Here is a 26,569-nt window from a genome sequence, read left to right as displayed (position 1 = left end):
GAGTTCCAAACTGCCACTGGAAGTAACGACAGCACAAGAACTGTTCGTTGGGGACTTTATGAAATGGGCTTCCATCAACCGCACATATGCCTAACATTACCATGCGCAATGCCAAGAGTCGGCTGGAGTGGTGTAAAGCTTGCCACCATTGGACTCTGGAGCAGTGCAAACACGTTCTCTGGAGTGAATCACCATCTGGCAGTCCGACGGACAAATCTAGGTTTGGTGGATGCCAAGAGAAAGTTACCTGCTCCAATGTATAGTGCCAACTGTAAAGTTTGGTGGAGGAGGAATAACAAACAGAAATGCATTAACAGAATCATCAATGGAAACAGGATGCACCTGGGCTCAATTTCGAGTCTCATAGCAACAGGTCGGAATACTTATGTAAATAAGGTATTTCTGTTTTGCAAAAATCTCTAAAAACCTGTTTTCGCTTTGTGGGGGTATTGTGTGTAGAATGATGAGGAACCTTTTTTATTAAATACATTTAAGGCTGTAATGTAACAGAATGTGGGAAAAGTCAAGGGGTCTGAATACTTTCCAAATGCACAGTATTGTGCTACTGTTGATACTGGTGTACCATCCCCTGCAGGCTCCGCAACTGAAATATGTGCGTCAATCAAGAAATGTGAAATAAAAAAACTATTGTTCAGCAACTGCTCAAATAAAAAAGTATTGGTCGCCCAACAGCCTGGTCAGCCCTACTGGTGAGTAGACAGGCCATGGAAGAACCTGGGACATTTTCAGCTTCCAGGAATTCTGTACAGATCCTTGAGACATGGGGACTCTGCATTATCATGCTGAAACATGAGGTGATGGAGGTGGATGAATGGAACAACAATGGGCCTCAGGATCTTGTCACATTATCTCTGTACATTCAAATTGCCATCGATAAAATGCAATTGTGTTAACGTCGGTAGCTTATGCCTGCCCATAACCTAACCCCCACAGCCACCATGGGGAACCCTGATCACAACGTTTGTCACGAGTCTGACCGAAGGTGGCTCCCCTTCCGGTTCGGGTGGCGCTCGGCGGTCGTCGTCACCGGCCTACTAGCTGCCACTGATTTCTTTCCTCCCCCTCCTTATGTGTTTATTGGTATCACCTGTTTTATTTTGTTGTAATTAGTTGGGCTTTATTAGTCAGCCGGCCCGCCCGTTTCTTTGTGCGGGATTGATTATTGTAACCCTGGTGTTTGTTATTGTCGAACGTGTTGGTTTATGTTCGTGTATAGTGCTGGACTGTTTCGTTCCCTGTGTCTGGGGCATTTTGTTTTGAGCACCCAGTGTTTAGTGGGGTGGCCGTGGTTCACCGTGACTGGGGCATTTTGTTTTGAGCACCCAGTGTTTAGTGGGGGGCCGTGGTTCACCGTGACTGGGGCATTTTGTTTTGAGCACCCAGTGGTTAGTGGGGTGGCCGTGGTTCACCGTGTCTGGGGCATTTTGTTTTGAGCACCCAGTGGTTAGTGGGGGGGCCGTGGTTCACCGTGTCTGGGGCATTTTGTTTTGAGCACCCAGTGTTTAGTGGGGTGGCCGTGGTTCCCCGTGTCTGGGGCATTTTGTTTTGAGCACCCAGTGGTTAGTGGGGTGGCCGTGGTTCACCGTGACTGGGGCATTTTGTTTTGAGCACCCAGTGGTTAGTGGGGGGCCGTGGTTCACCGTGTCTGGGGCATTTTGTTTTGAGCACCCAGTGTTTAGTGGGGTGGCCGTGGTTCCCCGTGTCTGGGGCATTTTGTTTTGAGCACCCAGTGGTTAGTGGGGTGGCCGTGGTTCCCGTGTCTGGGGCATTTTGTTTTGAGCACCCAGTGGTTAGTGGGGGGGCCGTGGTTCACCGTGTCTGGGGCATTTTGTTTTGAGCACCCAGTGGTTAGTGGGGTGGCCGTGGTTCCCCGTGTCTGGGGCATTTTGTTTTGAGCACCCAGTGGTTAGTGGGGTGGCCGTGGTTCACCGTGTCTGGGGCATTTTGTTTTGAGCACCCAGTGTTTAGTGGGGTGGCCGTGGTTCACCGTGTCTGGGGCATTTTGTTTTGAGCACCCAGTGGTTAGTGGGGTGGCCGTGGTTCACCGTGTGTGCATTAAAGGAGCACTATATTGAACTCTCTGTTTTCCTGCGCCTGACTTCCCCACTCACAACACCCAGTACCTTACAACGTTGACATCAACAAACCGCTCACCCAAACGATGCCATACATGTGGTCTGCGGTTGGGTTGACAAATTCTCTAAAACGATGTTGGAGGCGGCTTATGGGAGAAATTAACATGCAACTCTGGTGACATTTCTGCAGTCAGCAAGCCAAATGCATGCTCCCTCAAAAGTGGCACAAAGCCTACATATCAATACATACACACAAAATACCTAGATCAAATAGGGGAGAGGCGTTGTGCCGTGAAGTGTTGGTTTATCTGTTTTTTTAAACCAGGTTTGCTGTTCATTTGAATACGAGATAGAAGGGAGTTTTGCAATAATGGCTTATGTAACACTGTAAGCTTGAATTTGTTCTGGATTTGGGGACAATGAAAAGACCCCTGGTGGCATGTCTGGTGGGGTAAGTGTGTGTGTCAGAGCTGTGTATAAGTTGACTATGCAAACAATTTGGATTTTTCAAACACATGAATGTTTCTTATGAAAAGAAGAAGTGATGCAGTCAGTCCTTCCTCAACTCTCAGCCAAGAGAGACTGGCAGCATAGTATTTATATCAGCCCTCTGATTACTATGATGAGCAAGACGTGCCGCTCTGTTCTGGCCCAGCTGCAGTTTAACTAGGTCTTTCCTTGCAGCACTTGAACACATGGCTGGACAATAATCAAGATAAGACAAAACTAGAACCTGAGGACTTGCTTGTGGTGTCAAAAATCAGAACATTTCTTTATTACGGACAGACCTCTCTACATCTTTACAACCATTCAATCTATTATGTTGTGACATGACAGTTTACAATTTGAAAAATATCAATATTTTTTTTGGTTTCTTAACCAGGCAAGTCAGTTAAGAACAAATCAACATGACACCCTCACCCAAAGGAACAGTGGGTTGACCTACCTTGACAAATTCTCTAAAACGATGTTGGAGGCGACTACCTTGTTCAGGGAAATTAACATGCACCTTGTTCAGGGGAACACTACCTTGTTCAGGGAACAGTGGGTCGACTATTTCAGGGGAACAGTGGGTCGACTACCTTGTTCAGCAAGCCAGGGGAAAGTGCATGCTACCTTGTTCAGGGGAACAAACTACCTTGTTCAGGGGAACATAGCCTACAGGGGAACAGTGGGTCGACTACCTTGTTCAGGGGAACAGTGGGTCGACTACCACAGGGGAAAATACCTTGTTAGGGGAACAACTACCTTGTTCAGGGGAACAGAGGGTTGACTACCTTGTTCAGGGGAACAGTGACTACCTTGTTCAGGTGAACAGAGGGTCGACTACCTTGTACAGGGGAACAGTGGGTTTACCTTGTTCAGGGGAACATTTGACTACCTTGTTCAGGGGAACAGGGGTTGACTACCTTGTTCAGGGGAAATGGGGACTACCTTGTTAACACTTGTTCAGGGGAACAGTGGGTTGACTACCTTGTTCAGGGGAACAGAGGGTTGACTACCTTGTTCAGGGGAACAGTGGGTTGACTACCTTGATCAGGGGAACAGTGGGTTGACTACCTTGTTCAGGGGAACAGAGGGTTGACTACCTTGTTCAGGGGAACAGTGGGTTGACTACCTTGTTCAGGGGAACAGTGGGTTGACTACCTTGTTCAGGGGAAAGTGGGTTGACTACCTTGTTCAGGGGAACAGTGGGTTGACTACCTTGTTCAAACACATGGTTTTTTACTTTGTTTCTTATGGAAAAGAAGAAGTTCAGGATGCAGTCAGTCCTTCCTCAACTTGTTCAGCCAATAGAGGTTGACTACCTTGTTCAGGGGAACAGTATTTATATCTTGCCCAGGGGCAGAACTGATTTTTTACTTTGTGATGAGCAAGACTGTGCCTTTTGTTCTGGCCCAGCTGCACTAGGCTACCTGTTTAATCTAAGGTAACACCAAGTAATTTTCTTACCAGCCACACCTTCATTAACACATGGCTGGATAAGAGAAATTTGTACCATCAACAATAAGACAAAACTAGAACATTGCAGTGGACCTTTTGCTTTTGGTGTCAAAAAGGTGACCAGTGTAACATTTGCGGTTTAATATTTCTTGTGACACACCTGTCAGGTAGAGGATTATCTTGGAAAACATCTTTCTACTAACAAGAATGTAAACAATTTATTATTTGAGAGAAATGACATATGACATTTATGGGATCTTTTATTTCAGCTAATGAAATATGGGACCAATAGTTTACATGTTTATATTTTTGTCCAGTGTATAAATGAAAGTCTGTTAAGAACAGGGATAAGCTCTTATTTACGCATTAACAGCCTCTGTTAAGTGGATGCCTGATACAGTACGGTCCATTGATTCAGGGGAACAGTACAGTACTCCATCCTAATGATAAGCCTCTTGATCCTACAGTACAGTACTCCATCCTGATGATAAGCCTCTTGATCCTACAGTACAGTACTCCATCCTGATGATAAGCTGAGCCTCTTGATCCTACAGTACAGTACTCCATCCTGATGGCTGACAGCCTCTTGATCCTACAGTACAGTACTCCATCCTGATGATCAGCCTCTTGATCCTACAGTACAGTACTCCATCCTGATGATCGAAGCCTCTTGATCCTACAGTACAGTACTCCATCCTGATGATAAGCCTCTTGATCCTACAGTACAGTACTCCATCCTGATGATAAGCCTCTTGATCCTACAGTACAGTACTCCATCCTGATGATAAGCCTCTTGATCCTACAGTACAGTACTCCATCCTGATGATAAGACAGCCTCTTGAACCTGGGTACAGTACTCCACCTGATGTTCAGGACAGGAACCTACAGTACAGTACTCCATCCTGATGATAAGCTGACAGCCTCTTGACCTACAGTACAGTACTCCATCCTGATGATAGCCTCTTGAACCTACAGGGTACTCCATCCAGATAAGCTGGCCTCTTGAACCTACAGTACAGTACTCCATCCTGATGATAAGCCTCTTGAACCTACAGTACAGTACTCCATCCTGATGATCAGCCTCTTGAACCTACAGTAAGTACTCCATCCTGATGATACAGCCTCTTGAACCTACAGTACAGTACTCCATCCTGATGATAAGCCTCTTGATCCTACAGTACAGTACTCCATCCTGATGATAAGCTGACAGCCTCTTGATCCTACAGTACAGTACTCCATCCTGATGATAAGCCTCTTGATCCTACAGTACAGTACTCCATCCTGATGATAAGCTGACAGCCTCTTGAACCTACAGTACAGTACTCCATCCTGATGATAAGCCTCTTGAACCTACAGTACAGTACTCCATCCTGATGATAAGCTGACAGCCTCTTGATCCTACAGTACAGTACTCCATCCTGATGATAAGCTGACAGCCTCTTGAACCTACAGTACAGTACTCCATCCTAATGATAAGCCTCTTGATCCTACAGTACAGTACTCCATCCTGATGTTGACAGCCTCTTGAACCTACAGTACAGTACTCCATCCTAATGATAAGCCTCTTGATCCTACAGTACAGTACTCCATCCTGATGATGCTGACAGCCTCTTGAACCTACAGTACAGTACTCCATCCTGATGATAAGCTGACAGCCTCTTGATCCTACAGTACAGTACTCCATCCTGATGATAAGCTGACAGCCTCTTGAACCTACAGTACAGTACTCCATCCTAATGATAAGAGGGCCTCTTGATCCTACAGTACAGTACTCCATCCTAATGATAAGGGGAACTTGAACCTACAGTACAGTACTCCATCCTAATGATAAGCCTCTTGATCCTACAGTACAGTACTCCATCCTGATGATAAGCTGACAGCCTCTTGACCTACAGTACAGTACTCCATCCTGATGATAAGCTGACAGCCTCTTGATCCTACAGTACAGTACTCCATCCTGATGATAAGCTGACAGCCTCTTGATCCTACAGTACAGTACTCCATCCTGATGAGCTGACAGCCTCTTGAACCTACAGTACAGTACTCCATCCTGATGATAAGCTGACAGCCTCTTGAACAGTACAGTACTCCACTGATGATAAGCTGACAGCCTCTTGATCCTACAGTACAGTACTCCATCCTGATGATTACTCTTGATCCTACAGTACAGTACTCCATCCTGATGATGGACAGCCTCTTGAACCTACAGTACAGTACTCCATCCTGATGATAAGCTGACAGCCTCTTGAACCTACAGTACAGTACTCCATCCTGATGATAAGCTGACAGCCTCTTGATCCTACAGTACAGTACTCCATCCAAGATAAGCCTCTTGAACCTACAGTACAGTACTCCATCCTGATGATAAGCTAGCCTCTTGAACCTACAGTACAGTACTCCATCCTGATGATACTGACAGCCTCTTGAACCTACAGTACAGTACTCCATCCTGATGATAAGCCTCTTGAACCTACAGTACAGTACTCCATCCTGATGATAAGCTGAAGCCTCTTGAACCTACAGTACAGTACTCCATCCTGATGATAAGCCTCTTGAACCTACAGTACAGTACTCCATCCTGATGATAAGCCTCTTGAACCTACAGTACAGTACTCCATCCTGATGATAAGCTGACAGCCTCTTGAACCTACAGTACAGTACTCCATCCTGATGATAAGCTGACAGCCTCTTGAACCTACAGTACAGTACTCCATCCTGATGATAAGCTGACAGCCTCTTGAACCTACAGTACAGTACTCCATCCTGATGATAAGCTGACAGCCTCTTGATCCTACAGTACAGTACTCCATCCTGATGATAAGCTGACAGCCTCTTGAACCTACAGTACAGTACTCCATCCTGATGATAAGCTGACAGCCTCTTGAACCTACAGTACAGTACTCCATCCTGATGATAAGCTGACAGCCTCTTGAACCTACAGTACAGTACTCCATCCTGATGATGCTGACAGCCTCTTGAACCTACAGTACAGTACTCCATCCTGATGATAAGCTGACAGCCTCTTACCTACAGTACAGTACTCCATCCTGATGATAAGCTGACAGCCTCTTTTGAACCTACAGTACAGTACTCCATCCTGATGATAAGCTATTGAACCAGTACAGTACTCCATCCTGATGATAAGTACAGTACTTCCACATGATAAGCTGACAGCCTCTTGAACCTACAGTACAGTACTCCATCCTGATGATAAGCCTCTTGAACCTACAGTACAGTACTCCATCCTGATTAAGCCTTGAACCTACAGTACAGTACTCCATCCTGATGATAAGCTGACAGCCTCTTGAACCTACAGTACAGTACTCCATCCTGATTAAGCCTTTTGAACCTACAGTACAGTACTCCATCCTGATGATAAGCTGACAGCCTCTTGAACCTACAGTACAGTACTCCACCCTGATGATAAGCTGACAGCCTCTTGAACCTACAGTACAGTACTCCATCCTGATGATAAGCCTCTTGAACCTACAGTACAGTACTCCATCCTGATGATAAGCTGACAGCCTCTTGAACCTACAGTACAGTACTCCACCCTGATGATAAGCTGACAGCCTCTTGAACCTACAGTACAGTACTCCATCCTGATGATAAGCCTCTTGATCCAGTACTCCACAGTACAGTACTCCATCCTGATGATAAGCTGACAGCCTCTTGAACCTACAGTACAGTACTCCATCCTAATGATAAGCCTCTTGATCCTACAGTACAGTACTCCATCCTGATGATACAGTACTCCATCCTGATGATAAGCCTCTTGATCCTACAGTACAGTACTCCATCCTGATGATAAGCTGACAGCCTCTTGAACCTACAGTACAGTACTCCATCCTGATGATAAGCTGACAGCCTCTTGAACCTACAGTACAGTACTCCATCCTGATGATAAGCCTCTTGAACCTACAGTACAGTACTCCATCCTGATGATAAGCTGACAGCCTCTTGAACCTACAGTACAGTACAGTACTCCATCCTGATGATAAGCTGACAGCCTCTTGAACCTACAGTACAGTACTCCATCCTGATGATAAGCCTCTTGATCCTACAGTACAGTACTCCATCCTGATGATAAGCTGACAGCCTCTTGAACCTACAGTACAGTACTCCATCCTGATGATAAGCCTCTTGAACCTACAGTACAGTACTCCATCCTGATGATAAGCCCCCTCCCTTCAGCAGTAGGACAATATTAATAGCATACACAAGATTAATAGCACACACACACACACACACACACACACACACACACACACACACACACAAACACAGCAATATGACATAATAAATGCCAGACAGAGTAGCGGCCATAGAGCGATATCAGTTAAAGAGTAGGTTATCCCTACTAAGACAGAGAGGATGGGGAGACGACAGCTGATAAATAGGACAGTCAGTCACACACAGCACCAGTGATGAATAGAGAGGACGCTCTCCGTCCCAACCTACCATTACTGTCAATCAAAACTAAAAATGTCTAACCGATTGCTTCAATCGCTTATGCACAAACATAATAATTTATATCAACTTACCTAAATGGTCAGACCAGGGCAGCAGGATATATGAGAGAGAGAGAGAGAGAGAGAGAGAGACAGATACAGACAGACAGAGAGACACAGACAGAGAGACAGGGAGACAGAGAGACAGGGAGACAGGGAGAGAGGTTAATGGCAGGGCAATTATTGATCTCACAGTTTACACAGATGCCTTAGTCATATATCCCCTAGTCTATTCCTCCTCACAACTTTCAGTTGGGGAAATAGGCCACTTCAGATTGGCATGAGGGCTAGAAGGGTTTCTTTTGTGAGGATAGCAAAACATTGTGCCAAAAACTGAAAGAGTGAAGCGAGTAATGCAACACTGCCCCCACCTGGTCTACATACACAGGTACATCATATGTGGGATTTTAGACATGCACTGCAGCAAACATGGGCAGTGATTGATTCCTGCAGATAGATGTTGCTTTGCTGCCCTCTACTGGGTACAGCTCATTATTACATTCAGAGTTAGAGCAGCAAGATTTGTGACCTGTTGCCACGAGGAAAGGGCAACCAGTGAAGAACACTCACCATTGTAAATACAACCCATATCTATGCTTATTTATTTTATCTTGTGTCCTTTACCATTTGTACATTGTAAAAACACTGTGTATATATATATATATAATATGACATTTGTAATGTCATTATTGATTTGAAACTTCTGTATGTGTGATATCTACTGTTAATTTTTATTGTTTATTTCACTTTATATATTATCTACCTTACTTGCTTTGGCAATGTTAACACATGTTACCCATGCCAATAAAGCCCCTTGAATTGAATTGAATTGTTAGTACTGCAGAGGACAGACCCCAATGTACAACATCACTCATATTTGGAGGGTTGTTCCACCTCAAAAAGTGCAAGGAGGAGGATTTCGACACCCACCATCTTAAATGGTTCAGAAATCGTTTCTGTTGTTACAAATGGATAAGATTAGCATTCCTGCAACATTATTTTGTTGAAATATAATTTAATCTCTGAGAAATTAACCTAATTGATTGCCCAAAAATTGGCCATTTTAATTTGTAGGATTCATGATTCATATAATATTGAATTAATATAGTACTTAACATCCAATTTGGCCCAAACTTATTCTAACAATGACATAGATATGAGGAATCCAAAGAAATGATCAAAAGCAATACACGGAACCCACCACACGCCACACCAATCCCACCCCAACAACAAGTATATAGTATCAGTTCTCTATATCCGACGAGTAGTATGAAGCTGAGGCTTGGAGTATTGTTTCTTCATCCTATGTAAATGTATTATTTCCCCCCTGTATAGAAAATTGTCATTGAAGTTGATGGGTTTATGTCCCATCATACATCCTGATGTTACAATGTTTGGATCAATACAATTGTGCTGTTCCTGTTATTAGGCAAGGGTCATGTTAACGCAAGGTTCCTGCTGCGTTTTGTAACTGTAGAACTAAATAGCTTGTTATTGTAAAATTCTTCCCGGGTTCAGTCAGGGTTCGATCCAAATCAAGAATGGAAAAGGAGTCATTTTGTGCTTCAGTTGCACTTCTCCACTCGAATGAAATATATTTACTATCATCATCGGATCACCAGATAGCGCTCTGACTGATGTGTAGGGTACTCGATTTGACTTGTCAAATAGAGCTACACTTCTGTCTTTGGTCATCTGATGAAAACAATTTTCTGCCAAATGTGTTGCACTAATGTATTTTGTGTGAAGAAAAACAATAGTTGCACGCTCCTTATCTCTTGAAGCAAAAAAACACAACGTTCAATATAAAACGCAGGTGAAATGGTTAAAAACACAAAAGAAAATGATGGTATGTGTTTTGAAAATTCAGATTTCTGAAAGCTCAAGTGAACCCTGTATTGGGTGATCATTTTATTAAGAACCCCCCTCCCATTGTTAAAGGGATGCTTCACCCAAATGACAAAATTACGTTTTGGTTTTCTTACCCTGTAAGCATTCTATGGACCAGAGGGGTATCCTACGAAGCAGGTTGGGAGGAGTTATTAGCAAGGTAACTTTAGTCAACTTGTGCCAGTTTAAATCGGGATAACGGGTCATACGAAAGTTGCTCAACTTTTAGCTAGGTAAATCTCCATGACAACAAATCTTCTAGAACTAACCTGCTACGAGGCAGGCTAACTCATGGCCAACTCCACTTAGCCTGAATTAAATGACTGAGCCACGAGTTGAGGACCAATTAAATCAGATTCCCTCCCAGTTGGAAAGATTGTGTCATCATCCCCCTTCATTTGGTGGAGATGACTAATCAAATATTTTATTTACCAAAATGTTTTGTGTTCATAAATATCCAGATTAAAACATATCACATTACACATTTAGTAGAGTATATATATAGTATATACAGTGGGGAGAACAAGTATTTGATACACTGCCGATTTTGCAGGTTTTCCTACTTACAAAGCATGTAGAGGTCTGTCATTTTTATCATAGGTACACTTCAACTGTGAGAGATGGAATCTAAAACAAAAATCCAGAAAATCGCATTGTATGATTTTTAAGTAATTAATTTGCATTTTATTGCATGACATAAGTATTTGATCACCTACCAACCAGTAAGAATTCCAGCTCTCACAGACCGTTTTTCTTTAAGAAGCTCTCCTGTTCTCCACTCATTACATGTATTAACTGCACCTGTTTGAACTTGTTACCTGTATAAAAGACACCTGTCCACACACTCAATCAAACAGACTCCAACCTCTCCACAATGGCCAAGACCAGAGAGCTGTGTAAGGACATCAGGGCTAAAATTGTAGACCTGCACAAGGCTGGGATGGGCTACAGGACAATAGGCAAGCAGCTTGGTGAGAAGGCAACAACTGTTGGCGCAATTATTAGAAAATGGAAGAAGTTCAAGATGACGATCAATCACCCTCGGTCTGGGGCTCCATGCAAGATCTCACCTCGTGGGGCATCAATGGTCATGAGGAAGGTGAGAGATCAGCCCAGAACTACACGGCAGGACCTGGTCAATGACCTGAAGAGAGCTGGGACCACAGTCTCAAAGAAAACCATTAGTAACACACTACGCCGTCATGGATTAAATCCTGCAGCTCACGCAATGTTCCCCTGCTCAAGCCAGCGCATGTCCAGGCCGTCTGAAGTTTGCCAATGACCATCAGGATGATCCAGAGGAGGAATGGGAGAAGGTCATGTGGTCTGATGAGACAAAAATAGAGCTTTTTGTCTAAACTCCACCCGACGTATTTGGAGGAAGAAGAAGTACAACCCCAAGAACACCATCCCAACCGTGAAGCATGGAGGTGGAAACTTCATTCTTTGGGGATGCTTTTCTGCAAAGGGGACAGGACGACTGCACCGTATTGAGGGGAGGATGGATGGGGCCATGTTTCGCGAGATCTTGGCCAACAACCTCCTTCCCTCAGTAAGAGCATTGAAGATAGGTCGTGGCTGGGTCTTCCAGCATGACAACAACCCAAAACACACAGCCAGGGCAACTAAGGAGTGGCTCCGTAAGAAGCATCTCAAGGTCCTGGAGTGGCCTAGCCAGTCTCCAGACCTGAACCCAATAGAAAATCTTTGGAGGGAGCTGAAAGTCCGTATTGCCCATCGACAGCCCCGAAACCTGAAGGATCTGGAGAAGGTCTGTATGGAGGAGTGGGCCAAAATCCCTGCTGCAGTGTGTGCAAACCTGGTCAAGAACTACAGGAAACGTATGATCTCTGTAATTGCAAACAAAGGTTTCTGTACCAAATATTAAGTTCTGCTTTTCTGATGTATCAAATACTTATGTCATGCAATAAAATGCAAATTAATTACTTAAAAATCATCACAGTTGAAGTGTACCTATGATAAAAATTACAGACCTCTACATGCTTTGTAAGTAGAAACACCTGCAAAATCAGCAGTGTATCAAATACTTGTTCTCCCCACTGTATATTTAGGACAGAAAGCATTTAAAACTTCACGCACATAACACTTCTGTATAATTTAACGCAATTATTTGAATAGATAGTGTGGATTAAGGTGCTTTTGGGCATTTTTTAAGCACAACATAACACACCAAGGTCGGCATCAACGATAAGTAATAAAATTTAAAAATTATATTTCATTTTGACTTCGGCACAAATTAAAATGTGTCACTGACTTTCCCATGGATTGATGTTTCAGCATCGTCTCGATTAAGAGGTCTGACTCTTCATATAGAAATGTTTGGAGGAAAAGGGGAGGCTTGCAAGCCAAAGAACACCTTCCCAACCGTGAAGCACGGGGGTGGCTGCATCATGTTGTGGGGGTGCTTTGCTGCAGGAGGGACTGGTGCACTTCACAAAATAGATGGCACCATGAGGCAGGAAAATTATGTGGATATATTGAAGCAACATCTCAAGACATCAGTAAAGAAGTTAAAGCTTGGTCACAAATGGGTCTTCCAAATGGACAATGACCCCAAGCATACTTCCAAAGATGAGGCAAAATGGCAACAAAGTAAAGGTATTGGAGTGGCCATCACAAAGCCTTGACCTCAATCCTATAGAACATCTGTGGGCAGAACTGAAAAAGTGTGTGCGAGCAAGGAGGCCTAAAAACCGGACTCAGTTACACCAGCTCTGTCAGGAGGAATGGGCCAAAATTCCCCAACTTATTATGGGAAGCTTGTGGAAGGCTACCCGAAACGTTTGACCCGAGTTAAACAATTTAAAGGCAATGCTACCAAGTACTAATTGAGTGCACGTAAACTTCTGACCCAGTGGGAATGTGATGAAAGAAATTAAAGCTGAAATAAATCATTCTCTCCACTATTATTCGGACATTTCACATACTTAAAATAAAGTGGTGATCCTAACTGACCTAATGCCAGGAATTGTGAAAAACTGAGTTTAAATGTATTTGGCAAAGGTGTATGTATGTAAACTTCCCGACTTCAACTGTCTCTACTCGTTGGGGGGTCCCAGAATGGCTTTTGCCCACATAGTTGGATTCTCATGTCTAGCTCATTCTTAGAAAAACACTTTGGTCAGGCTGTGGTCTTCATTTAACCGCTTCTCACATTCAACTGAGCTTACAACTGCAGAATTGACAACATCTAAAATACACAAAAAAACACTTCAATCTCTAATTCAAGGAAGGAGCGTTCTCGGAATTCAAGTGTAAACAACAAACCAGATCCCAGTAGTCAGTGTCAGTGTATGGAGTGATTATCCTTAATAAACATCTGTCATCTGAGAAAAGTAATAAACCAGACATCTGAGGACAGCAGCTGGAACGCCGTGCAAACAGTCCTGCTTTTAGGACAGTAGCCAGGCACACACACACACAGTGTTTCACACACCCACACTCTTCAGATGAGATCACTGTCTCCTCTGCTCTGCTTTCAGCTCAGTGCTCATGCATTATGAGGAGAGAGATGTGGTGCTCACTCTAATTACTGACAGAGCTCAGTGGAGAGGACACAACACTGCACAGAGAGAGAGAGAGAGAGAGAGAGAGAGAGAGAGAGAGGAGAGTGATAGAGAGCTCTAATTACTGACAGAGCTCAGTGGAGAGGACACAACACTGCACAGCAGAGAGAGAGAGAGAGAGAGAGAGAGAGGGAGATGTGATACTCGCTCTAATTACTGACAGAGCTCAGTGGAGAGGACACAACACTGCATAGCCGAGAAAGAGCGAGAGAGAGAGAGGGAGAGATACAAGACAGAGAAAGGAGATATATATATATATATATATATATATATATATATATATATATATATATACAAGAAAAAAAAACTTTTTCCCAAACACAGAGTGTCTAAACTCTGGTGTCCAAATACCCAGCGCGCCCGAGATCTTCTGTCTGAGGACCAACTAGGTTCACCCAGCCACATGATAATACACACAGGCACAAACAACCTGAGAACACAGCAGGAAAGGGTGGCCACAGCACTCAAGGGAGTGATTGAAAAGCTTATTGTACTTTCCCCAATGCACAAGTGGTTATCTCCACCCTGCTACCACGGAAATACTTCCACCCTGCTACCATACATCGGGTAAATGCAAGTATTTCCCGTGACTGTGACTCAAAACCAAATGTTTTCCTGGCCCACCACTCCACCCTGGACTTGAACAGCCTTTACGACCAGGTCCACCTGTGGGAACCCCCCCCCGTACCTACACCCCATGCCAAGGACCTACATCCAGACCTCAACACCACCAGCCACATCCACACCCACACCACAACCAATCAACACCACCAGCAACATCCAAACCCACACAACAGCCAATCAACACCACCAGCCACATCCACACCCACACCCAAACCACAACCAATCAACAACACCCCAAGTCAACCATGCCCCACACAATGTAGGCCCCATCAGATCAGACCTATGCCCCTCCTGCCCACCCCATGCACCCCCTCGCAAAGAGGGCCTCAACATGGAATACACACATACGCCCAGGCCGTGAGCGGGCAAACAGGCCCAACCCCCACTCTTACACTAGCCCAAGCCAATGGCATGTACTAGATGCTCAGCAGGCTCTGCTCACACTTGGCCTGAGGCCAAACCACACGACCAACAACATTGGACACTTTATGGAACACAATGCCTTCACTATATCATCCTGGAATATCCAAGGCCTGAGGTCATCTGCCTTTGGCCTAAAGAGCAGGAACCTGGACTTCATCAACAAAATCGAAAATACAGACATTGTCATCCTACAAGAAACCTGGTATAGAGGAGACGGACCCACTGGTTGCCCTCTAGGTTACAGAGAGCTGGTAGTCCTATCCACCAAACTACCAGGTGTGTGGTATATAGTAGATGGACAAACTGATTGTCCCCTAGGTTACAGAGAGCTGGTAGTCCCATCCACCAAACTACCAGGTGTGTGGTATATAGTAGATGGACAAACTGATTGTCCCCTAGGTTACAGAGAGCTGGTAGTTCCATCCACCAAACTACCAGGTGTGAAACAAGGAAGGAACTCAGGGGGTATGCTAATTTGGTATAGAGCAGACCTAACTCACTCCATTAAATTAATCAAAACAGGAACATTTTACATTTGGTTAGAAATTCAAAAGGAAATGATCATAGCAGAGAAAAATGTCCTCCTGTGTGCTACCTATATCCCCCCACTAGAATCCTACACTTTAATGAAGACAGCCATACCGGGGATGGGCAACTTTGATGGGCATGGGGGCCACAAAAAAACAGAATTAATAATGAGGGGGCTGCAGTGGCTTGTGGGTCTGCATACCCACATCCATACACCCCCCCCCCCCCTCATCTTGCGAAACAAAGCATTTTAGCGGCCCCCTTGTGACAACGAAGTTCATTTCCTGCATTTCTACACATTTTGCCATGGGGCGGAGAGAGGATTTTGCAATTGTATACCTAATTTCATGCAATTCTGCAACAGTAAGTTGAGACCCTGACCGAGTCCCATTCAACCTCCGCCGACAAAAAAAAAAAAAAGATATATATTGAATTGGTTGAACATGGTACACCTACCTGGGACAAAACATCCTCTACTGGATTTGGTCTGGCAGTGAATTGAGTAAAAGAAAAACCCTGCAATGTATTTTACTCCATAAAAAGAAACCTCTAAAATAAATATTCCTGTCCAAATCAGGTGCACAATATTCGAGTGTAACTTTACCAATTCCACTATATGGAAGCGAGGTTTTGGGTCCAACCTGTAATTAAGATTATAAGTATTGGGTTAAGAACTAAATAGAAAATCTACATACAAAATTCTGCAGAATTATCCTACGTGTCCAAAAGAAAGTATCAAATAACGCATGCAAAGCGGAACTCGGAAAATTCACTTCATTTGTAAATATAACGGACACTAATATTTCGGCACCATTTGAAATTAAGCCCCAAAACATCCTTACAATTCAAAGCACAGGGAAACCCGAGAGCTGGACCCTGAAAAACGTCCCCTGACAAAAACACCAAACAAACCTATATCCAAACACACAAGGAAATCAGATTGTTACAGAAATTAAAACCTCCTACTTGACAAATTGGGAAAATTAAACAAAAACATTTAAATTCCTATTCGGTCCTCAAAAGAGAATAAAAATTGGCAGAATAGCTCTACTCTGTCGGACAGAACAGGGACAGATACTGACCAAATACAGGCTCAGCGACCACCAATAGGCTTTTCCCCCAGCCTGAAGATAGCGCCGACGGCAGCTTAGCTTCTAGTCCTTAGGAAACTCTGCAGTATTATGTGTTTTTTATGTATTGTTTCTCACATTGTTAGCCCAGAAAAAAAAAACTTAAGTGTTATTACATACAGCCGGGAAGAACTAGTGGATATCAGAGAGACATCAACTACACATTTTGCCATGGGGCGGAGAGAGGATTTACCAGCACTACGACCAGGAATACGACTTTCCCAAAGCGGATCCTTTGTCTGCACCTCCCACAGGCCGACCCAAAACAACGCCGTCGGAGTGAGCGGTCTTCTAGTGAGGCTTCGGATGCGCGCACACCACCCACCGCTTCCGAGTATTTTACTCGCTAATGTCCAGTCCCTAATTAACAAAGTCGACAAAATTAGAGCAAGAGTTGCTTTCCAAAGAGATATCCGGGATTGTAACATACTCTGTTTCATGGAGACATGGCTACCAGTATGTCCTGTTCCTCCTCTCTGCACTCACCCTATAGTGCGTGTCACCAGCCCAGTACCACCAGTGCCGGCACCACGCACCAGGCCTACAGTGCGCCTCGGCAGTCCAGAGCGTCCGGCGACAGTACCCAGTCCAGAGATCCCGGCAACAGTTCACAGACCGGAACCCCCAACGACGGGCCACAGACCGGAACCCCCAACGACGGGCCACAGTCCGGAACCCCCAACGACGGGCCACAGTCCGGAACCCCAACGACGGGCCACAGTCCGGAACCCCAACGACGGGCCACAGTCCGGAACCCCCAACGACGGGCCACAGTCCGGAACCCCCAACGACGGGCCACAGTCCGGAACCCCCAACGACGGGCCACAGTCCGGAACCCCCAACGACGGGCCACAGTCCGGAACCTCCAACGACGGGCCACAGTCCGGAACCTCCAACGACGGGCCACAGTCCGGAACCTCCAACGACGGGCCACAGTCCGGAACCTCCAACGACGGGCCACAGTCCGGAACCTCCAACGACGGGCCACAGTCCGGAACCTCCAACGACGGGCCACAGTCCGGAACCTCCAACGACGGGCCACAGTCCGGAACCTCCAACGACGGGCCACAGTCCGGAACCTCCAACAACGGGCCACAGTCCGGAACCTCCAACGACGGGCCACAGTCCGGAACCTCCAACGACGGGCCACAGTCCGGAACCTCCAACGACGGGCCACAGTCCGGAACCTCCAACGACGGGCCACAGTCCGGAACCTCCAACGACGGGCCACAGTCCGGAACCTCCAACGACGGGCCACAGTCCGGAACCTCCAACGACGGGCCACAGTCCGGAACCTCCAACGACGGGCCACAGTCCGGAACCTCCAACGACGGGCCACAGTCCGGAACCTCCAACGACGGGCCACAGTCCGGAACCTCCAACGACGGGCCACAGTCCGGAACCTCCAACGACGGGCCATAGTCCGGGGTCTCCAGCGACGGTCCCCAGACATGGGGGGAGGGCTGCTGAGGAGTATTTATGCCTGTAATAATGCCCTTTTGTGGGAAAAACTAATTCTGATTGGCTGGGCCTGGCTCCCCAGTGGGTGGACCTTGCCCCCAATTGGTTCAGTCTATGCCCTCCCAGGCCCACCCATGGCTGCACCCCTGCCCAGTCATGTGAAATCCATAGATTAGGGAGTAATGAATTTATTTGAATTGACTGATTTCCTTTTATGAACTGTAACTCAATAAAATCTTTGAACTTGTTCCCATGTTGCATTTATATTTTTGTTCAGTATAGAAGCTTCAGAAATAAGCTTCCAAGTGTTTTAGAACTAAGCTATTACTTTAATACATTGAATTATTTAGCTGTTATGAATGATAGGGCGGTAGGTAACCTAATGGTCAGAGCGTTGGGCCAGTAACCGAAAGGCTGCTAGATCGAATCCCCGAGCTGATAAAAATCTGTCCTTCTACCCCTGAACAAGGCAGTTAACCCACTGTTGACCTAGGCCATCATTAGAAAAAATAATTTTTTGCCTAGTTAAATAAAGGTAACATAAATAATTAATTATAGGTCTAATGAATGTCATCATGGACATAGATGAGAAAAATGAACCCTGATATGAATCAAATTACATTTTAAAACAGTTTAGATGTAATTGTAAAATGATATTGCCTGCTCTGAGTCTCTGCTCTGGTTTGGCATAAGGGAAATTGAAGGTATTCTTCTGTTATTTAATATGGTGTTTTGTCTTTTGGAAGACATTAAATATAGAATAGAAGGTAGAAAGCCCAGCGGTTATTCTGTGACTTTAGCTAATAAACTTTATTGTTGCTGTGATATCATTTTAGTATTGAATATTATGATACTAAATCGGGTATCAAAGTCCAAAATCTGGTATCGTGACAATACTACTCAAAATACCAAAACAGGCCCAATCACTGACTGCACTTCACATTCCAAGCAGTGCTAGATTGATTCATTGTTCCCCCCCCGGTAGCTACTGCTTAAAGAAGATTGGCTTGAGATGACAATACAGACCATAGAATTAGGAATTAGAATAGAATAAAATGGTAATTTAATAGGATCTCTATGATTCAGACCCACTTAGGCCTACTCCAGCCGAGCATAGGAATTCAGAGCAAGAAAGTGAGCTTGAAGTGCTTCATTAAAATAATATGTTACCAAGAAGCCTGTTCTTTTGGCAGAAGAGAGATGGCAGGGCAGGCAGGCACATTGACACGTTAGGCACTCTATTTGGAAAAACCCATAAAACAACACTATTGCCATTCTAATTGATTGTAATATCTTCCTGATTGTATGAATTAATAGGTTTCCCATGATGTCAGCCTCCACCATGTTGTGGGCAAAGCCTTTCGTCACCCATTAATGGGTGTTGTCTGCAGCAAACATTAGCCAACCAATACCGTGATCTGTTGACGCAGTGGGCACACCCACACAGTACCAGTCACAGGTTTGGACACACCGATTCATTCAAGGGTTTTTCTTTATGTTGACTATTTTCTATACTGTAGAATAATAGTGAAGACATCAAACCTATGACATAACACATACGGAGTAACGTCGTAACCCCTCCCCAAAAAAAGTGTTAAACAAATCTAAATATATTTTATTACTTGAGATTCTTCAAAGTAGCCACCCTATGACTCGATGACAGCTTTGCACACTCTTGGCCATTGGTAATAGTTGTTCACGGTATCTGATTTAGTATCTGATAACTAACGTAGGCTATTAGCCGAGTGTATTGACTTCCTTAAAACCTTTTATAGGCTATCCTTTTATAGGCTTTTATAGGCTATCCTATCAAAATATTGCAATACTTGCCTCACTAAAATAATCTGCACATCACAACTATCATATTGCACAAGTACAACTAATCCAACTAATCCCCCACCCACCCCATTCAGACAGATGTGCTTCATGGATTCATCTCTACGAAGAGACAATATTTCACAAACACCAACCACATAATGTGTAGCTAATTACATTCCCACAAATACCCTAAACTGTCGAAACACATTTCCCTTACAACAAAGTGAGTGAGTCAGTCAGGGAACGGTGTGTTAGAGTGATTATGTTTGACTGTCGTGAGCATGATTAACATGATCCTATTTCTAGGGTTAGACAAATGATTGCTAAGAGAATTAAACGCAGAACAGTATTCAGACACCTTATTCCGCATTGTTACATTACAGCCTTATTCTACAATGGATTACATTGCCCCCCCCCCTCAATCTACACACAATACCCCTTAATGACAAAGCAAAAACAGGATTTTTAAATTTTTTGGGGGGCGACAAAGTATGCAGACCCTCTATTTACATAAATATTCAGACCCTTTACTCTGCACTTTGTTGAAGTACCTTTGGTAGGGATTACAGCCTCGAGTCTTCTTTGGTATGATGCTACAAGCTTGGCACACCTGTATTTGAATTTTCTCCTATTCTTCTCTGCAGATCCTCTCAAGCTGTCAGGTTGGATGGGGAGCATTGCTGTCAGGTTGGATGGGGAGCATTGCTGTCAGGTTAGATGGGGAGCATTGCTGTCAGGTTGGAAGGGGAGCATTGCTGTCAGGTTGGAAGGGGAGCATTGCTGTCAGGTTGGAAGGGGAGCATTGCTGTCAGGTTGGATGGGGAGCATTGCTGTCAGGTTGGATGGGGAGCATTGCTGTCAGGTTAGATGGGGAGCATTGCTGTCAGGTTGGAAGGGGAGCATTGCTGTCAGGTTAGATGGGGAGCATTGCTGTCAGGTTGGATGGGGAGCATTGCTGTCAGGTTGGATGGGGAGCATTGCTGCACAGCTATTTTCAGGTCTCTCCAGAGATGTCAATCGGGTTCAAGTCAGGGCTTTGGCTGGGCCACTCAAGGATATTCAGAGACTCGTTCAAAGCCACTCCTGCATTGTCTTGGCTGTGTGCTTAGGGTCGTTGTACTGTTGGAAGGTGAACCTTCACCCCAGTCTGAGGTCCTGAGCACACTGGAGCAGGTTTTCATCAAGGATCTCTCTGTACTTTGCTCCGCTCATCTTTCCTCGATCCCTCAGTCTCCCAGTCCCTGAAGCTGAAAAACATCCCCACAGCATGGTGCTGCCACCACCATGCTTCACCGTCGGGATGATGCCAGGTTTTCTCCAGACGTGACGCTAGACATTCAGGCCAAAGAGTTCAATCAGTTTCATCAGACCAGAGAATCTTGTTTCTCATGATCTGAGAGTCTTTAGGTGCCTTTTGGCAAACACAAAATAGGCTGTCATGTGTAATTTACTGAGGAGTGACTTCCGTCTGGCCCCTCCACCATAAAGGCCTGATTGGTGGAGTGCTGCAGAGATGGTTGTCCTTCTGGAAGGTTCTCCCATCTCCACATAGGAACTCTGGAGCTCTGTCAGAGTGACCATTGGGTTCTTGGTCACCTCCCTGACCAATACCCTTCTCCCCGATTGCTCACTTCTCCCCCGATTGCTCAGTTGTACTAGTCTAGTGTTAAGGAAGTGTATCTTGGGTAGCAGCTTGTGCCAAAACTTTGACCTTGTAGTTGTGGGGTCAGAGACAGTAAATATAAAATAATGTAACTGGTTTAAACTAAGATGCAGTAGACCTTCTCTGGATTTGGCGTCTATACTCCACATTCCTTTGAAAAGAAAATTAAATAGTATATTATTGGACAAAAAAAAGTGACTATAAGGTAATTCTGTTTTGCGAGGAACATTTTTTATTAAATCCATTTAAGGCTGTAATGTAACAGAATGTGGAAAAAGTCAAAGGGTCTGAATACTTTCCAAATGCACAGTATTGTGCTACTGTTGATACGGGTGTACCATCCCCTGCAGGCTCCGCAACTGAGATAGGAGTCAATCTGTAACGGCGTTCTTCGTTTGTCGAAAGAAAGTCGGACCGAAATGCAGCGTGTTGGTAACTCATGTTTTTAATGAAACAAATGACGATACATGAAATAACTTATAAATACAAAAACAACAAACGGAACGTGAAAAAACCTATACAGCCTGTCTGGTGAAACTAACACAGAGACAGGAACAATCACCCACGAAATACAAAGTGGAACCCAGGCTACCTAAATACGGTTCCCAATCAGAGACAACGAGAATCACCTGACTCTGATTGAGAACCGCCTCAGGCAGCCAAGCCTATACAACACCCCTACTCAGCCGCAATCCCAAATACTACAAACCCCAATACGAAAATACAATATATAAACCCATGTCACACCCTGGCCTGACCAAATATATAACGAAAACACAAAATACAATGACCAAGGCGTGACACAATCAAGACAGGTGCACTAAATGGGGTCAGCCCTACTGGTGAGTAGACAGGCCATGGAAGAACCTGGGACATTTTCAGCTTCCAGGAATTCTGTACAGATCCTTGAGACATGGGGACTCTGCATTATCATGCTGAAACATGAGGTGATGGAGGTGGATGAATGGAACAACAACAAAAAAAATACAAAAAAATGTTTTTGCTTTGTCATTATGGGGTATTGTGTGTAGATTGATGTGGAAAAACAATTTCATTCATTTTAGAAATAAGGCTGTAATGTAACAAAATGTGGAAAAGGTCAAGGGGTCGGTCTGAATACTTCCCGAATGCACTGTATTGTACTAAATGACTGTCACGTTCACTGTCATAGATGAGCCAAGGTGCAGCGTGCTTGTAGTTCCACGTCTTTAAGAAAGTGAAACCTTCACAAAAAAAACAGGTAAACAGAAACCGACCGTGACGCAACAGTGGCGCACACAAACACACACAGAGAATAAATAATTACCCACCAACATATGATGGGAAAAAAGGCTGCCTAAATATGATTCCTAATCAGAGACAACGATAGACAGCTGCCTCTGATTGGGAACCACACTCGGCCAAAAACAAAGAAATAGAAAACATAGAATGCCCACCCAAATCACACCCTGACCTAACCAAATAGAGAAATAAAACGTCTCTCTAAGGTCAGGGCGTGACAATGACTCCCCTCTCGGTCTCTCCCCAGCAGTCCATTACAGCCTAATTACTGCCCTGGTAACACCTTTGGAGTCCAGCCAACAAACAAACTGGTCCAACCTGTTCATTGGGCCAATGTTTAACGCTTGGTTCCCCAATTTCATTATTGGTCTTGATAGACTGTAAAAACACCAGGAAATCATCTGCAAGTGATTTCAATTCAACAAATCTGTTCCCAAGCAAAATAGAGAGACACGTGATCGTATACAAATTGAAAGCCAGGTTTGAAATGATTATGTTGGGGCTACTTGCAGTCATTTTGCAGTCTACAAATTATTTGTAATTTAGCAGAGAGAGAGACTTACATGAGCAATTAGGGTTAAGTGTCTTGCTCAAGGGCACATTGACATATGCCCTTATATCTAAACTCAACAAAAAAAGAAACGTCCCTTTTCAGGAGCCTGTCTTTCAGGGTCGGTAAAAATTCAAATAACTTCACAGATCTTCATTCTAAAAGGGTTTAAACACTGTTTCCCATGCTAATTCAATGAAGCATAAACAATGAATGAACATGCACCTGTGGAACGGTCGTTAAGACACTAACAGCTTACAGACGGTAGGCAATTAAAGTCACAGTTATGAAAACTTAGGACACTATGGAAGCCTTTCTACTGACTCTGAAAAACACCAAAAGAACGATGCCCAGGGTCCCTGCTCATCTGTGTGAATGTGCCTTAGGCATACTGCAAGGAGGCATGAGGGCTGCAGATGTGGCCAGGGCAATAAATTGCAATGTCCGTACTGTGAGATGCCTAAGACAGCGCTACAGGGAGACAGGACGGACAGCTGATCGTCCTCGCAGTGGCAGACCACGTGTAACAACACCTGCACATGATCGGTACATCCGAACATCACACCTACGGGACAGTTACAGGATGGCAACAACAACTGCCTAAGTTACACCAGGAACGCACAATCCCTCCATAAGTGCTCAGACTGTCCGCAATAGGCTGAGAGTGGCTGGACTGAGGGCTTGTAGGCCTGTTGTAAGGCAGGTCCTCACCAGACATCACCGGCAACAATGTTGCCTATGGGCACAAACCCACCGTCGCTGGACCAGACAGGACTGGCAAAAAGTGCTCTTCACTGCCGAGTCGCGGTTTTGTCTCACCAGGGGTGATGGTCGGATTTGCGTTTATCGTCGAAGGAATGAGTGTTACACCGAGGCCTATACTCTGGAGCGGGGTCGATGTGGAGGTGGAGGGTCCGTCATGGTCTGGGGCGGTGTGTCACAGCTGTGCATTACAGGGAAGACGTCCTCCTCCCTCATGTGGTACCCTTCCTGCTGGCTCATCCTGACATGACTCTCCAGCATGACAATGCCACCAGCCATACTGCTCATTCTGTGCGTGACTTCCTGCAAGAGAGGAATGTCAGTGTTCTGCCATGGCCAGCGAAGAGCCCGGATCTCAATCCCACGTCTGGGACCTGTTGGATCGGAGGGTGAGGGCTCGGGCCATTCCCCCTAGAAATGTCCGGGAACTTGAAGGTGCCTTGGTGGAAGAGTGGGGTAACATCTCACAGCAAGAACTGGCAAATCACTGGCAAATCTGGTGCAGTCCATGATGAGGAGATGCACTGCAGTACTTAATGCAGCTGGTGGACTGTTACTTTTGACGGCCCCTTTGTTCACAGAAAAAATTATTCAATTTCTGTTAGTCACATGTCTGTGGAACTTGTTCAGTTTATGTCTCAGTTGTTGAATCTTGTTATGTTCATACAAATATTTACACGTGTTAAGTTTGCTGAAAATAAACCCAGTTGACAGTGAGATGACATTTATTTTTTTGCTGAGTTTACATATTTTTCACCAAACTGGCTCGGGGATTCGAACCAGTAGGTCACCTGCCGACCCTGCCGGTTCCAGCCACCTGACCATCCTCTCAAGAAATGTTTTAAAAAGAAACCGTCCCGCAGCTGAATCTAGTTGATGATCCCTGGTTTAAAGCAATGGCAAGACACACACGCAAACAGACACTATTCTGTAAGTGGCTTCCCGGCTGAATTGTGAAAATTTAATTGAAAGGAGACACTGAAAGATGAATAGCAAATCGATCATAGTGTTATTGAATCTCTGTGGATGGAGGCAGAGAGCCTGGAGGCAAACACATGCAGACTTAAATACACAACTATTTGCAACCAGTTCAACAACAAGCTTTGTAACTCATTGGTTTTACAGAGAGGTAAAGTACTAGGCTACAACCATGACAATATGGATAATACTGACTTCAATTATGGCCAGGGAGCTCACGATGTATTCTCACGATACTTAGGTTCCAATAAGATTTGTTCGATAATGTGATTTTATTACGATTCGATGTTCCCAACATATTGCTCACTATATGTCTGCTGCAGAGAGACAAGACAGAGCCACGAGAAAACCAGTTTTCATCAGTCATGGAAATAAATGAGCTGAAAACAAATTGTCTCCCTATTTAAAAAGATGATGGGAGAACAAGCTATGAAGGAAAAATACTGGAGTTTTGGTGTAAGTACAGCAAACTAGAGCAAAAATATAAGTCCAAAATAATATCCATCCCGACATGTAACCGTATCGATTTGTCCCCCCTCACTCATGAACTGATGTAAATAAAACCATTACAATATATAGAAAAGCACTACAATGCTACATCCCCCATCCCTCTTTTCTAATGCAGGATTTAAATCAAGATTATGATGTCATCTTTAAAGACCCCAAAAAAGAGTCCACTCTTCTTGTATAGGCTATATTACTAGTGAAACAGAACACTGTATAATATCCACAGAAAATATCAACCCCCCCCCCCCCCAGCTATGTGCACGCAGACTTGGCCTAGGCATATTTAAAATCCATCAATATCTAGGCCTAATGTGTCTCTAAATCATTGTTTTTCAGAGCTTTATAATAGAGTGTGATTTACAGGGGATTGTGGGTCAAAAGCAAATAGAACGACTTTCCCAAATCATTTATGCCGTTTACAAGTTCCAGTTACTCAGGTGTGTCGTCATCCCAGAGGCTTACACAATTACAACACACAGTACACACACACACAGTACACACACACACAGTACACACACACACAGTACACACACACACAGTACACACACACACAGTACACACACAGTACACACACACAGTACACACACACAGTACACACGCACAGTACACACGCACAGTACACACGCAGTACACACACACACAGTACACACACACAGTAAACACACACAGTACACACACACACAGTACACACACACACAGTACACACACACACAGTACACACACACACACAGTACACACACACACAGTACACACACACACAATTACAACACAGTACACACACTACACACACAGTACACACAGTACACACACACAGAG

At 44.5% G+C, this 26,569-nt stretch overlaps 1 protein-coding gene across 2 annotated transcripts in view; it reads right to left on the bottom strand.

Annotated features, from left to right (window-relative positions):
• LOC135508951 (pleckstrin homology domain-containing family A member 5-like) overlaps positions 1-26,569 on the bottom strand; it is a 295,193-nt gene that overhangs the window by 218,767 nt on the left and 49,857 nt on the right. Inside the window, exon 4 of one of the 2 annotated variants that reach the window (XM_064929188.1) lies at positions 22,144-22,898. The exons of the other annotated variant lie outside the window; for it this stretch is intronic. Coding sequence (XP_064785260.1) covers positions 22,841-22,898 — 58 coding nt within the window. The 3' untranslated portion in view covers positions 22,144-22,840. Of the gene's footprint in view, positions 1-22,143; positions 22,899-26,569 lie in introns of those variants that run through there. 2 annotated transcript variants of the gene reach the window in all.

The sequence above is a fragment of the Oncorhynchus masou genome, chromosome 22 (assembly GCF_036934945.1).
Source record: "Oncorhynchus masou masou isolate Uvic2021 chromosome 22, UVic_Omas_1.1, whole genome shotgun sequence".
NCBI lineage: Eukaryota > Metazoa > Chordata > Actinopteri > Salmoniformes > Salmonidae > Oncorhynchus > Oncorhynchus masou.
The sequence above is the reverse complement of the archived record's forward strand: the minus strand, read 5'-3'. Positions and strand labels throughout refer to the sequence as shown.